The sequence below is a fragment of the Trichomycterus rosablanca genome, chromosome 19 (assembly GCF_030014385.1).
Source record: "Trichomycterus rosablanca isolate fTriRos1 chromosome 19, fTriRos1.hap1, whole genome shotgun sequence".
Classification (NCBI taxonomy): domain Eukaryota; kingdom Metazoa; phylum Chordata; class Actinopteri; order Siluriformes; family Trichomycteridae; genus Trichomycterus; species Trichomycterus rosablanca.
Window position 1 is genome coordinate 5,198,194 of NC_086006.1, and position 14,656 is coordinate 5,212,849.

Sequence of the window (14,656 nt, forward strand, 5' to 3'; positions counted from 1 at the left end):
TTGAGGCAATCCCAGGAGGTATTTTTCCAAGGGAGGGGATTCCAGGCCATTTTATTACCTCCTAATTGTTTTGCTTTGCACAAATCTAACAAAAAAAATCAAATGTTTTAGATGAATTAAACTTGGATTGTTCTATAAAAAGGCAGGGGCCAAACTCCCTTAGTGTTAGCATGTCTGGGTCCTCTGTGGCCCCACAATGTAATGTACTGTAATATAACAGTACTGTATTATACAGTAATCATTTAGACCAAGTACCATTTATATTTTGGTTTATCAAGTTTAAAACACAAAAGTCAAACTACCATTTACCACTGATATTTCTTGGTACCATACATCCAAATCCATATCATACCTATTGTGCTATTGTCTGCACTGCATTCACCCCACCCAAACGTCAAGGACTGGTACATGGTCTCTGGTCAAGTATGGTAACCAAATTCAACAAAAATACTTTTTTAGTGACACTAAAGGTAACTTGGCAGTGGAAACAATCACGTAATGTGGGATTGCACACCGTACCATTGGGCACCTTGCAGTTGCCCTTAGATAATGTGAGTGAATAAATAAGTGATGCCCTGTCAAAAAGTATTTCTCTCTTGTACAGTATTTTAATGTGGCAGCCCTGAACAGAATAGTATGGTTAGTAAAAAAATAACTGAACAAACAAATGTAAATATTGAAAAAATACCACATACTCACTGCACTATCCTTTATTACATTGAAAGCATTTGTATGGCAAACTAAGCAATTCACATTTAGCAAATATTAACACATTACATTTTAAAAACAAAAAAACAGACATACTTAACAGGTGCAAGCAGACCCCATTTCCAAAATGTCTCTGCCGTGATGTACTCAAAATAATGATACTACTACTACTAATAATAATACATTTTACAATAATTTACAATTTTGGGAATAACGTTTACATTAACGTTTTTGGCATTTAGCAGACGCCTTTATCCAAAGCGACTTACATTACAGGTACAGTGTACAGTTTGAACAATTGAGGGTTTAGGGCCTTGCTCAGGGGCCCAACAGCAGCAACCTGGCAGTGATGGGGCTTGAACCAGTGACCTTCTGATTACTAGTCCAGTACCTTAACCACTAGGCTACAGCTTCCCTTATAACAGAAATCATATTGTATTAACAGGAAATGATCACAAAGCAACTTTAATGGCACACTTACTGTTTAAAAAATACACACCACAACCAAAAACTGAATGACTACTAACACAGTACTTTACTTTGATTTATAGAGTACTTTTATTGAAAAGGGACTGTGTTCTTCAGTATACACAAGTAAACAAAAGCTGTAAACTAGGCTGTTCTAGTAAAAATATTGTACCAACAGCCAACACAAATAGCTTTTTACTTTTCGTCTATTTACTTTTCGTCTATTTGTTTTTGAGTCTACTGATACTTGAGACGTAAGACCCGACCTGAATCACCTTTATTGTGTGGAATCGACAAGGAGTCGACTTTCTAACCAATGCTTATCATCAAAGAATCGACTCTTTTAGTGATTGACTAAAAATATTCAAAAGCTTAATGCAGTACTTGCATAATGCAGCTTTTCCCATCAGGCTCATTTTAATTATGCTGCCACCATCTAGTGGTGATTTATTGCCTGTTTTTGACTTCAAGCCTCATTCATTGCACTCGGTTCTATTTTTCAGTTCCAGCAGTCCATAAAACAAATATTAGACCCATATCTAGGTAATCCTGCAGGACAGGACAGGTGCTATGTTTCCCAATGGCAATGCCATCAACGAAGATTCAAAGGCCTTCAAAGTCTGGCTTCCTGATGAACCCAATTGTGTGAGTACAATGGCCAAACTTTTAGTCCTTTTAAGTTTCTGTGATATGAAACTCATAAACTGCTTTACTTCTTCATCAGCAACTCTTTAAGCAACCCTTTTGAAAACTTGCCTGCAGATCTGGTCCTCACAATACAGCTCCTGCAATTACAACAAAATGTATATTGCTAATTAACATAAACTGAGCAGGACTCACAATAGAACGTGTGTTAATGTTAAAAATTAAATATTCTCACCAGATGCAGCTTTTCATCCTCAATCCAATGAGCCCAGCCTCTGTTCTTCTTTTCTCCTTTTTGATTACACACCATCTTGTTTCCCAACCATGTCACCAATGACTACATGGAAAAAGATAGTTCTTAGTCTTGTCCTTGTTAAATTCAACTCAGTTAAATTATTACACATTTACTACATGACCAAAAGTATCAGTTTCATATGTGTTTGTTAAACATCTCATCCAAGAGAGTAGGTATTAACTTCAACACGTCCTGGTTCTTTTTTGTTTCACTTTATCCTGGTTAAGAATTTTTATTGATATATGAATGTTATTATTAATTGAAATATATTATTAAACTGCTTTAGAGTGGTATGGTGGAGCAATAAATATATTAAATATAGTAAATATATGTTTATGTAAGATGACATGGGTTTCTTCTGGGTATTTATGTTTCCTCTCACATCCCAAAAACATGTAAATAGATGAAGTGGCTATTGTTAATTGTTTTTAGGTGTGAGTGTGTGAAATTCTCTGTAGTAGACTGAATCACTGAGCACAATGCAGTAACACACACAGGATGCAAGTCCATCGCTGGGGCTCAGCCAAATGTAGAAATGTCCAAAAACACAAGTCAGTTATTAAAGTGAATGTTAATGTTGGTGTTTTACCTTGCACTGTCTCCCATCAAGGCTCTTGGTAAACTCATCAAACTCTTCATCCATTCTGAAGGAGAAGACATAGTTCCTAAACGTGCTGATAGTTTTTATAACAAACACACCACCAACCTGCTCAATCACTTTATAATGCTTTAGTTTCAGAGCAATCTTACGAGTGGACAGGCCAGTTCCTAAAGAGCAACAACACAACACTAGTTAAAAACAAATAGTAAACAAGCATTTAACAAAAGTGTGAACAAAAGTATTCTAAACATTCAGTGCATATTCTATGTCAAAATCCTGGCCAAGGTTCTAATCTGAATCTGAATCTAATGTAAAGGCTATTCTGAAAAGCGTACGATAACACAGCTATGATTTTAGAATGGTTAAAGTTTTAAATAGTTTGTAACTCATAAGATACTTACTTAGGGTTTTGACATAGCTAAAGTGCAACACCACTCTTTAAGCTTGACAATTTTAAACCAATCAAATTTTATATATAATACATTCATTTTCATTCTTACATAGACTAATTTAAAGTTACCTACATAAAACTGTGCTTTTTGATGCTATTAAATAAAACACTGGAGATTGCAAAGATATAAATTAACACTCTAATATCAGCCTGGTAGTACTTTTTTGTGACATGTATTCATAAGCAGTTATTATTGCACATTTCACAGCACATATGTTTCTGTAATGGTAATACTCAGATTTGTAAAATGTAGTATAAAATGAAGACTTACCCAAAGCAATCATATATCCCTCAAGGTTACTGTTACTGATCATCTCCCATTTTCCACACAGGCTGGCAGGCATTTTCTCTGACTATAGAGAAGTCCGTGTAGTTGAGAAAAACAACTTTGAGAATCAGCTTGAGAATGCAGAGTTTTAAAAGGCACTCAAACTAAATCGATAGGGAGGTGTTAGGAGGTGTGGCTTTTAAATCCAATTTTACCTACCCAAATACGCCTCACACTAATACACCCACACATTTCAAAGATACAGGTACACAGTGCATTCACACAGGTGTTATGTAACTCAACCCAACATTTCCTTACATTATATGTAGACTGAATGTGGCATGTAAACAACAAATGCTAAGTGTAATAATACTAATTTCCAGTCAATGGGGGTTTCTAAAGAAGGTCGTTTTAATGGCTGGATAGAAGGAGTGACAAACTGCACCATGTTAATGAAGAGGCCAATAAGTTTAAACTGTATTTTAAAACCTGAAAAACACTTTTTCACCTGATTACAGTGCTGAGAATGGGATGAGATGGGAATGAGAATACACACACACACCTTACCAAATCATCTAATAGGGTGGTGTGGGAATACAATGTAAATTTAATGTGAATTGGTGTCAGTTAATCATCTGAATAAACAAAGTGACAGATTAAAGACAAAGAAAACAGAGCAATTCAAAGCAACTTTTAAAATCAAACAAATCAAAGTATATTTCTGATCATCTACTAATTAGGTTAAAGGCATTTCCAATCAGAATCCTTGATCAACCCCTAAACATTTTAACATTTACATATTTACATAAGCCACATTTTAGCCACAAGACACAAGACTCTGTCAAAATAGTTTTATTTTTGCTAAGAGCATATATCAACGTGGTAAATCAATATGTGCTTTCCAACAAACCGAGTATAACCGTTTTTGTCATCATTATTCTAATAAATATTTTCAGGAGAACATTTTCATACAGGTCTCTTTAAATCTGTGCTTTGTAAAACAAATGAAAAATACAAAACAAAACCAATTACGCTACCATTTGGACCATGCAAATGAACTACCAGGTGTATGAGCAGCAAAAGACTTTGCCCCCAAAAGTGTACCTAATGTGTGAGAGCAGAAAGAGCGGCAGTTTTTTGCACTTTATTCACATATATTAAGTTCCAGGTGATATAATTCAGTTGCTATATCTCTGGAGAGGTGCGAGTATAACATCTGCATTCTTCTGCTCACTTTCAGCACTGTACAGCTTCCTATCCTGTATGTAATGTAGAACAGAATCAGGCAGCAGGTAGCGCACACTCTTCCCCCTGCGCAGTAATCGTCGAATATGAGTGGCTGAAATATCATTTGTCACCCACTCTCTCACAATGTGGATGTTTTTACGGTGCTTGTGTAGTACATCAGACTGGTAGATGAACTTATCAGCATCATAGCCGCATCTGGTGATGCACACAAGACCATGTTTACCCACAATCTCTGCAATGTCTTCTGGCTTCCACAGATTGGGCACAGCAAAGGATTCCAGCACATCAGCTCCACAAAGAAGCTTGACCTGAGGAGCATCTGCAGAAATATATTTTAAATAATGAGGACAGTGATAACTCAAATCAGTAGGCATGTGAAAGCAATCAGTATCAGGCACAAGGTTGCAAAATGTTCAACAGAGGATACAGAATGTACAAAGCTTTTGTTTTTATGTCAACTACAGAGCATGGATGCATTTCTTTATGTTATATAACTACAGTGTGTGTGAATGTTACTAATGTTCTATTTTAACAGATAACAGGAATGTTGCATGACCATGTTTTGCAGTGCAGAAAATCTAGTTTAGTTAATCTGCACTAGTGTTTGCTTTGTCCAGGGTTGATGCTAAGGAGTCCTAAGCTTAGGCTGTAAAACCAGACAGGAAAAAAATCACCTCAGTAAAATCTCTTATAACTGTTTCATGTGTAACCCCTATATAACAGCAAAGGACCAACAGGGTGGTTTGACTGACACAGGAGTGCACTGTTCTATTACTTGCACTAACATGATCTACATATTAGAAAGAGGGAAACCTTACCTGCAAATTTAATATAAAAGTCAATGCCCTATGTATTCAAAACAACAAAAAAAATGCTGTTTGGCAAAGGGTGCTCAAACCTTTTCAAATAACTAAAAGATATGTATTGCCATTTTTCAACAGTACCTGATGTGCTGTGATTTGAAGGACCTCCATCATTGTCCTCCAGTCTTTTTCTTTTTGCAGACCTGACTGTGTCCATCTCGTCATAATTTTTCTCAGCTGACGACAGTTCAGAATGATGGTGTCTTATAAAGTTCAGGCCACAAAACAAGACAAAACAATTAAACATTTAAGTTTTCTAACTAAACACAAAAAACAACACGGAAGTAAATTTGTTTAAACAGCTTGTTGCACAGAAAACAGGCATGTTGTTATCTCTGAGCTTAATAATAATGTATATTAGAAATGATTCAGTTGTATGATTATTACTGCATTTATTTCTAAATTAAATATGCCCATTGCCGGTTGGTATAATCTTGACCATTAAAGATTACAGAATGCGTTTACAAATTCAAATATTAAACACATCAATATTCTCCAACAAATTAATATGATTAACTCCAAGTCAACCCTAAATGATATATGGTATAAGAGGCACCTACCTGACAACTTTGGCTGTTTCCACCCACTCAGCCTGCTGGCTTTCCCAGTCATCCACATTAATCCAGTTAGAGTTTTCTGTAGCTAGTCTGGCCATCTCCAACCGATGGCACGCTTCGATCAGGCCCTTCTTCTTATATGCATCACCAACAGGAGAGATGATGCCTTTTACCACTCTGTACCTATCTGAACAATTAAAATAAGTATGCATATTTATTTAATAAAAGAGACTTATTATTAGGTCCATTGCTGTTTGTTTGCATGCTTCATACACTGAACAGCAGTTTGTGAGAAATAACTAACTATAAAACTACACTCACCAAGCATTTCTGTAAGCTAAAAGAATAAACTCTGACAGTATTAGTTTTCTAAATGTAGTCTATCTGTTGCTTTATACTTTAAGAATTATGACAAACATTAATGTACCCGTGTCCTCCAGGTGATCCCGAGCCAGCTCAAACATGCGCAGGTGCATGTTGGTGATGGGGTTAAAAGATCCACAGGCCAGGAGCACCACTTTGATTCTCTCCTGTAAAGCCATTGTAGATCTCACTCTTATAAGTGTAGTAATCTGAGACCTGAAAAAGAAGAGAATATTTAAATTCCACCTGGTTACACCATGTACTTGGGCATCTTTTTAAATAATAATAAGAACAATAAGAAAGAGTAATAACATAATTACATCAGGGAAAAAACATAGTAATCATGATTACTAAGTAATCTTAGTAATCAACGTGCCACCTTGAAACCAGTTATGACAACAGATGTAGTCATGCATATTTCAGTTTACCAGTTTAATGTTGCAGTCACATAAAGTAGCCTTATAAAGACCTTATACACATAGTGCACGAGGTAGCTTGTATGAAGTCTTTAAATGATTAAAGTTTCAAGAAAAGATTTATTTTTAAATCCGCCCTCATTAGTATGAATTGGGCATGAAATCAGCAAAATGTTGTTGCAATATTCAGAACAACAAAGCTTAAAAGTCTGTCTTTTGTGGTATTGGGGTACGTTAGTCTTACTGTCATGGGTAACTTACATATCTGTGAAAGAACCATTAATGCTAAGGAGTAGAAATGCATTTGAAGAAACATAAACTGCCAACAAAACAAGTTTTTTTTTCAGGGATGTCCCTGCTTGTTATAAGCAAAACAATGCCAAGCCACATTTTACGCTTGTTACAACAGCATGGCTCAGTAATAGTAGTGTAAAGGTGCTAGACTGATCTGCCTGCAGTCCAGACCTATGTCCTGTTAAAAAGTGTAAAGCAAAAACTGAGATCCCAGACGGTTATGCAGCTGATGTGTTATATTAAGCAAGACCGTAGCCATTTGTGTAAAACAAATCTACCTTGTGTCTAATGTAAACACTGACGAATCCTAACATAATGCAAAGCCAGTGAGTGGAACATTTGTACATCAGTATATCGGGGCATTTTGAGCATACCTGAATATTGGGGGTAACGTGTTAATTTATACTGTGATTACAGCCTCGAAATCAAGCAAGAATGGGAAGAAGTTCCACGTCCTTCACTTTAACCCTTTGATGCACAAGCTAAGCAAACCCCTTCTAATGCACAACATGGGTCAAAAATTACCCATATTCATCCATTCAAGAATATTTTCATATGCACATTTGTCAGTTATTCATGTATTTGCTGTCTTAGCTAATAAAAGCTATCTATACTAGAATATGTAAACAGCTAGCAAGCAAATAATATTGGACATATTCAAGATACAAGAGCCTAATCTTTGGTTGTCTTTCAAAAGATCAGTAAATATGTTTTTGACTACAAACACTTACAAATGTCAGTAGTTTCTGTCAAATTCCATAGTAAATACATAAGGGTCATTTTTGACCCATGTTGTGTATTAGGAGGGTAGTGATACAAAAATGATTTTTATTGAAAAAGCAAAAAATATTAAACTGAAATAAGGATTTGTGATGATCAAAAACAAGTTAATTGAAAAATTCATGGAAGCTTGAATGACGAAATTAATTTATTGCAAAGATATAGAAAATAAAAACTCAGTTGGGTCACTTTTGACCCAGGTTGTGCATCAAAGGGTTAATGATAATTGTTCTAAAACGATTGTATAAGGATAAATAAACCGTGCTGTAACATAGTGGTAAACATAGTGGTAGGGCAGGTGTAGCCTAGCGGTTAAGGTACTGGACTCCTAATTGAAAGGTTGCTGGTTCAAACCCCACCACTGATAGGTTGCCACTGTTGGGCCCTTCAGCAAGGCCCTTAACCTTCAAATGCTTAGACAATATATTGTCATAGTACTGTAGGTCACTTTGGATAAAAGCGTCTGCTAAATGCTGAAAATGTAAACATGCCCTGGTGCAAAGCTTTTTGTAACTTGTTACAATCCCTATGGTACCTTCATACACACACATAAATGCTTTCAGTTTTGATATGCCTTCTGATCACAGTAAAAGTGCTAACACTAGATATCAGATTACATATTTGCAAAATATTAGATCTGAACGAACGAGAGGGTCTGATCGAGCCTTACATGCTATTAAAATGTAGCCACATCTAATCAGGTTGATAAACTTTGCTCATTACTTACCAAAACTGTCTGTATAGTCGAGACTCGTGTGTTGATTAGTCAGTGAATTGGCTCTGATACACATTTCATAATAAAATAATAACATTAACATATTTAGAAAATAGACTACTATTAAATTTCATAAAAACAGTAACAATATGATAAAGTAAACTTACTGCGTGTGTAATTGGTAGAGTTAAAAAATGATAAAAGTTTAATTTTTAAAAATCGGTCTAATTCGGTCTCATTCGTGTCCGAAATATCACCACGATCCCTTCTTCCCTACAAAGTGCACAATGTATTTTATGTTGTGCACACTTTGGAACACACATTTATTTATTATAATATTAAAACATTACATTACATTAAAACACCACAACAATATCAGTGCCGGACTCATATTGTGCTTTCAAACAGGGCTTACACATAGGAGATTATCCTATCTAGTGCACTATGTAGGCTAAATAATGTGGTTTGGAACTGCGCATTTGTTTATAAACGCCATTACTGCGCAAGAAAAACGCAGCCCCGTTTTTGTATAACTAAAGGCTCAGTTGAACAAGAAAATGGTTAAATTAGTTTTCCAATCTCGTCATTGTCTGCACTTAAACTATAGTATGTTAGGAAAATCGATAAGCAAGTGTAATGTTTTCATTTTCATAAATAACAACTGTTGATTACGTGAGATAGCTGAGCGCAGATTTGTAGCGGTGCATTATCATCTGTACCGGCTAAATCATGCACCCCTTGACTTCCTGTCTTGGTCTGATTGGATGATTTTAGGAGTCGTCTAAATATTTTGGCCAAAATCATTGTGCCTCAATTCACTTATAGTATTGTGCACTCAAATATAGATGTATATTAAACATAGTTTATGTTTTTTTTTGTTTTTTTAATAACTGCTTTATACCAGTCATGATGAGTGAAGTGGAGACACTCAACAAAACGAAGAAATATATCCTGAGAACAGCGTTTATTCACTACAGAGCAAAACATTTAACTCAGCCGTTCAATTCATTTAGTGTTGAATGGGTGTGCAACGCAGCTGAAAGGGTGCCGCACGACAATATGGACCTTAAGACGTGAGTTCGATCTTTTTCCTCCAGGCACTGACCGTGTTTTCCTTCTCTTCCCTGTTTTAGCACAGGTTTCCTCTGGGTACTCCAGTCACAATGGTAAACATACAACACATGTTACATTTGTTTATATTAACAAAACACAGTTAAGTTGGTCAACACTGGGAATCCACTGTTTGTAGTTTTGTACCTGGTTGTTTTCAGGCAGACGCGAAAGTCACCACAGGGGCCTTAAGATGCAGGTTTTACAGGCTGTGCAGAATTAGATAGAACACCTGTCTTGAACAGCACCGCCCTTTCTTGTTTAGTGCACTAGGACTTTAACAGCTGAGTGGAATAGTGGTTATATTAGTAATTAAAATGTATTTTTAGTAATTAAAATCACTTTATGTGTGGTTTAACTATACAAGTAACGATAAGCTGTATAAATGTTACCTAGAACTGAGCATGTACATGTAGTTTGACTGATCCTGGTTTGTAAGTGGAGTTATACATACATACATTATTGGAAGTGATACTTGTTGGAAGAGAGAGAGAGAGAGAGAGAGAGAGAGAATGGCTTCTCGGGGTAAATCAGAAACTGGTAAATTAAAGCAGAACATGGAGGAGCAGCTGGACAGATTGATGCAGCAGCTTCAGGATTTGGAGGAGTGCAGGTAAGCTTGCTCTGAGTTAGATCTACCAGAGCTGATCAACTTCTCTGTATATTCAGCATTACTAAACATACAGAGATATTTGAAGGAGAACAGTATGTAAGCTGCGAATAGATCTGCACCAACATCACATCAAATTCATTTATGTACTAGGTAAATGTCTACAAAGGTTGGTCACAGTACAACATTGTGTCCATTTTAAATAAACATGAGGGGTGGCTAAGTGTGTAGCACTGTCGCCTCACAGCAAGAAGGTCCTGGGTTCGATCCCCAGGTGGGGCGGTCCGGGTCCTTTCTGTGTGGAGTTTGCATGTTCTTCCCATGTCTGCGTGGGTTTACTCTGGGTGCTCCGGTTTCCTCCCACAGTCCAAAGACGTGCAGGTGAGGTGAATTGGAGATACTAAATTGTCCATGACTTTGATATAAACTTGTGAACTGATGAATCTTGTGTAATGAGTAACTACCGTTCCTGTCATGAATGTAACCAAAAGTGTAAAACATGACGTAAAAATCCTAATAAACAAATAAATAAACATGAGAAGAAAAGTTGCAGTTCTGCACCTTGTGAATTGGTGCCATCAAACCAACAAATTCTGTTTCACTATCCTTTCCTTCTATATGGTTCTGCTTTAGCTTTGAGTCCATCTGTCTATCTGAATATTTATAGAAGGTGGATGTAAACCGGAGTAGCTGAAGAAAAGCCATGTATATGCCAGGATAACACATCAAACCTTACAGAAAGCACCTGGATTCAAGGTTTAATGCAAGGTCCCCAGCACCAATACCTGTTGTGCCACCGTCTGATCATAATATTGTTTTTTTTTAATCATACAAAATTAAATTTAAAGTATAAACCTCTGGAAATATTATTACAATTTTAGTGATATGTGACTATGTGATTATGGCAAAAGTATGGCATGGTTTAGGGGTGTATTAGTACTCATTGCATGGTCAACCTTGTAGGGCACTATTAATGCTTGAAGGTTTTTTTGAGAAACATTGTCTGTCTAGATGACATCTTTTTCAGGAATGTCCATTTTTATTTCACCATGACGACACCATGCCATATTTGTCCCATTTTGCAACCAAACACTTTTTTTTTATTCCAGAGAGGAGCTTGATGAGGAGGAATATGAAGAAACAAAAAAAGAGACGCTGGAGCAGCTGAGCGAGTTTAACGATTCCCTGAAGAAGCTTATTGCCGGAAACATGACCCTTGTTGATGAATTAGGAGGGATGCAGCTTGTAAGACATTTCAGTACACAAAACATTTTTAGCTTGGCTTCTAAGACGAATACTTGGATGGCAGAAGGGGGTTATTGCTGAGTTTGCTTGTTTTTAGAGATTGAACCCTGACACATCAGATTTAAAACATTTTTTTTTGTCCATCAGGCAATACAAGCTGCCATCAGCCAGGCTTTCAAGACCCCTGAAGTTATTCGACTGTTTGCAAAGAAGCAGCCTGGCCAATTACGAACAAGACTAGCAGAGGTAACAGGCATGAGTAGTCATCTAATTGCCTGCTTTTTATAAACAATGCTTTTTATGTAAACACCTTTTTCAAACAATTAGTTACATTTTTTAAATGTGATAATTTTCATTAATGAATTTAGGTTAAATACTTTTTTACAATACAAACAGAACTTTATTTTTAACCTTTTTAACCAAAACCATCCCTTTAAGATGCTAGGCTTTCTTTCCCTTAGATGGACCGTGATGTGATGGTAGGAAAACTTCCCAAAGATGTGTACACTCAGCAGAAAGTGGAGATCCTCACAGCTCTGAGAAAACTTGGTGAGAAGGTGAGAGGCCTATTTCTGTCTCCTGCTCAGATTTGTGTGTTAATGCTATTTTTACACAGACACTGTTAAATTCACAACCTTGATTAGTTAGAAGGTGTCAATTAATTTTTTTACAACCGCATGGCTCTGGCAAGTCATGCTGGCTGCTGTGTAAATCACAGGTATACATCATTTTCTAATGTTTTCAAAGCAACAACAAATTCACAGGGACTTGGAAGAAGCTCTGTATATTTTATTTTTATATGTAATTTATAAGTAAAGCTAAGACTCATCTAAGTAACTCAGTGTTACAAACTTTAATTAAACTAATTTCTCTAGGGTTATTTCTACAATGACATTAGAAATCATTTTCTATAGTTTATTTTCTCTTTTTAAAACATTAATACATTCATAACAGAGGGATGGTGTCCAGTGTTTGTATGTTTTAAATATTAACAAAGGTAGAATTTGTTGCCTGCAACATGCTTCAAAAACACACTTGTTTAGGAACTGAGGAAACTAATTGTTGCAGTTTTAAAGCAAAATGTTTACCTATTCCTGCTTGATACAAGACTTTAGCTGCCGAACACTTCCGTCTTTGTCCGATTTTCTCTTCATATGCGCAATACATTTTCTATAGAAGACAGGCAGGTCATTCAAGCACATGCACTCAGTTTTACTGTTGTTATGTGCAGATAGATTAACGTCAAGTCTTTTAGGTGAGAACTGATATTTGCATTCACACAAGCAACATGTGGCTTTATATTAACACCTTGCTTTACATTATAATTCTCCTGTCATCACAGCTTACGAGTGAGGATGAAGCATTTCTCACGGCAAATGTCAGTTCCACTCTCAGCCAGTTTGAGAAGGTTACAGCGAACTTGGGTAAGTGATGACTCACATGAATATAAAGTTATTACAGAGTTGGGTGCTTCCCTTGGAAGTCTGCTGGAACATTTGAGACACTTGAACAGTAATCTTGGCATGCACATTTGTCACAAGTATTGTACCAATTCCTTGATTTCTGCCTTCGGAGCTCCATTAGTCAAAGTGTAATCATGCATGAGCCAGTAATGATTCTTATGGACCGGCACTGACCAGAAAAAGTAGAGAAATTATAAATACAGATAGTTATTTTACTGTGAAACTGATTCGACTGGCTTTTTGGTGGGCAAATCTCTTTCAGTAAATGTTGGCTGTCTGTATCAATGTACTCAATACAAAGTACCAACATTTTTGCTTTATATTTCCTACATTTTACAGGCTCTGAGGATAAGATCATGGCCCTAGCTAGTTCTGGAGTTGAGAAGACCCAGACCTAAGCTTTCACTTAGGTCCTGATGGAGAGTTATGTAAATGCTGTTAGAAGTTATTTTAAATGTGTTTTTAATGTGATGTCTAGTTTACCAATTGATTTACACTTTTTTGACAATTTTTAATAATAGTCCTTTTTAAATACATTATTATTTAACTGGTTTAAACCCAATTATCTACAAAATATGGAAATGTTTTTTAAATGTTTTTTAATTATTTTGGTACTGCAATGCCAAATCTAAAAGATCAGATCAAATACACAGTAGGTACTTTTGCTGTTATATGTCAATGATTGTTTTTCAGATAGTGGCTTCAATGAAGAATGTATTATGTTGTTTTTTATGTGGATTTTTAAACAAATGTTAACCACAACTCACCACCTGTATAGCCAGAAAACCACTGCCATTATCCAATGTAGATCCAGTGTAATGTCTTCAACATTTTATATAAAGCAAAATCCTTCCAGACTATTGAATTTTCTATCATACACTATTCCATCTTTTGACATACACTTACATTTTTCTCAGTACAGCCTTGGTTCTTTAAGGCATGGTATTGGTAACATTCCTTTGAGATGCTTGCTGTTAACAACAAATTCTGACCCTGTGGCAGCAGAAATTAAGCATCGTCAGACCAGACGATTTTTTCCTATCTTTAATTGCCCCGTTTCAGTGATATTGTGCCCACTGTAGCCTCTTTTTCCTGTTCTTGTCTAACAGAAGTAGAACTTGGTGTAGAGTAGAACATTTCTCTGCTGATGTAGCCATCAACTTTATTTTCTCTTTTTTGTAAAGAGATCTGCTGCTTTTTTGCATTATTCTGCGTACACTCTAGCGACTGACACTTTAAACACATTTCCCCCCTGTGGAATAATAAAATGCTATCTTATCTTATCTTATCTTAAATGCAGCACCAGCATCCATGCCATGTTCAAAATCCCTCAGATCACATTTTCTCCATTCTGATATTTATTGTAAACATTTATTGTAAACATTTATTCAAGCTTCCTGACCATATCTGTATGATTGTATGCATTGCACTGCCGTCACATCATTGGTTGGTCAGATACTGACCACATATAATTGAGCATGTGTACTAGTGTTCCAAATGAAACAGCCCACAAGTAAACATTTTAAAATGTCTACAGTAAAGTCATTTAAACAAAA

General features: G+C 36.0%; 2 protein-coding genes across 2 annotated transcripts; one reads left to right on the forward strand and one right to left on the reverse strand.

Annotated features, from left to right (window-relative positions):
* Window positions 1–705: 705 nt before the first annotated feature.
* On the reverse strand, window positions 706–8,675 carry nmnat1 (nicotinamide nucleotide adenylyltransferase 1). Its single transcript, XM_063016016.1, has 9 exons — window positions 8,628–8,675; window positions 6,532–6,683; window positions 6,108–6,291; window positions 5,629–5,750; window positions 4,623–5,003; window positions 3,440–3,517; window positions 2,706–2,884; window positions 2,057–2,158; window positions 706–1,961 (listed from the first exon to the last, which is right to left on the reverse strand). The coding sequence occupies exons 1-9, from the start codon at window positions 8,648–8,650 to the stop codon at window positions 1,908–1,910; spliced, it is 1,275 nt and encodes a 424-aa protein (XP_062872086.1). The 5' UTR covers window positions 8,651–8,675; the 3' UTR covers window positions 706–1,907.
* Window positions 8,676–10,060: 1,385 nt separating this feature from the next.
* lzic (leucine zipper and CTNNBIP1 domain containing) lies at window positions 10,061–14,656 on the forward strand. Its single transcript, XM_063015301.1, has 6 exons — window positions 10,061–10,395; window positions 11,502–11,637; window positions 11,785–11,883; window positions 12,099–12,194; window positions 12,980–13,061; window positions 13,440–14,656. Exons 1-6 carry the CDS (start codon window positions 10,295–10,297, stop codon window positions 13,496–13,498), a joined length of 573 nt encoding a protein of 190 aa, XP_062871371.1. The 5' UTR covers window positions 10,061–10,294; the 3' UTR covers window positions 13,499–14,656.

Coding starts and splice junctions, on each gene's coding strand:
- lzic (XM_063015301.1), top strand. CDS start 10,295: ATGGCTTCTCGGGGTAAATCAGAAACTGGTAAATTAAAGCAGAACATG. Junction 10,396..11,501: donor CAGGATTTGGAGGAGTGCAG/GTAAGCTTGCTC, acceptor TTTTTATTCCAG/AGAGGAGCTTGATGAGGAGG. Junction 11,638..11,784: donor AATTAGGAGGGATGCAGCTT/GTAAGACATTTC, acceptor TTTGTCCATCAG/GCAATACAAGCTGCCATCAG.
- nmnat1 (XM_063016016.1), bottom strand. CDS start 8,650: ATGTGGCTACATTTTAATAGCAT. Junction 5,751..6,107: donor GAAACAGCCAAAGTTGTCAG/GTAGGTGCCTCT, acceptor GAACTTTATAAG/ACACCATCATTCTGAACTGT. Junction 2,885..3,439: donor GGGATATATGATTGCTTTGG/GTAAGTCTTCAT, acceptor GTTGCTCTTTAG/GAACTGGCCTGTCCACTCGT.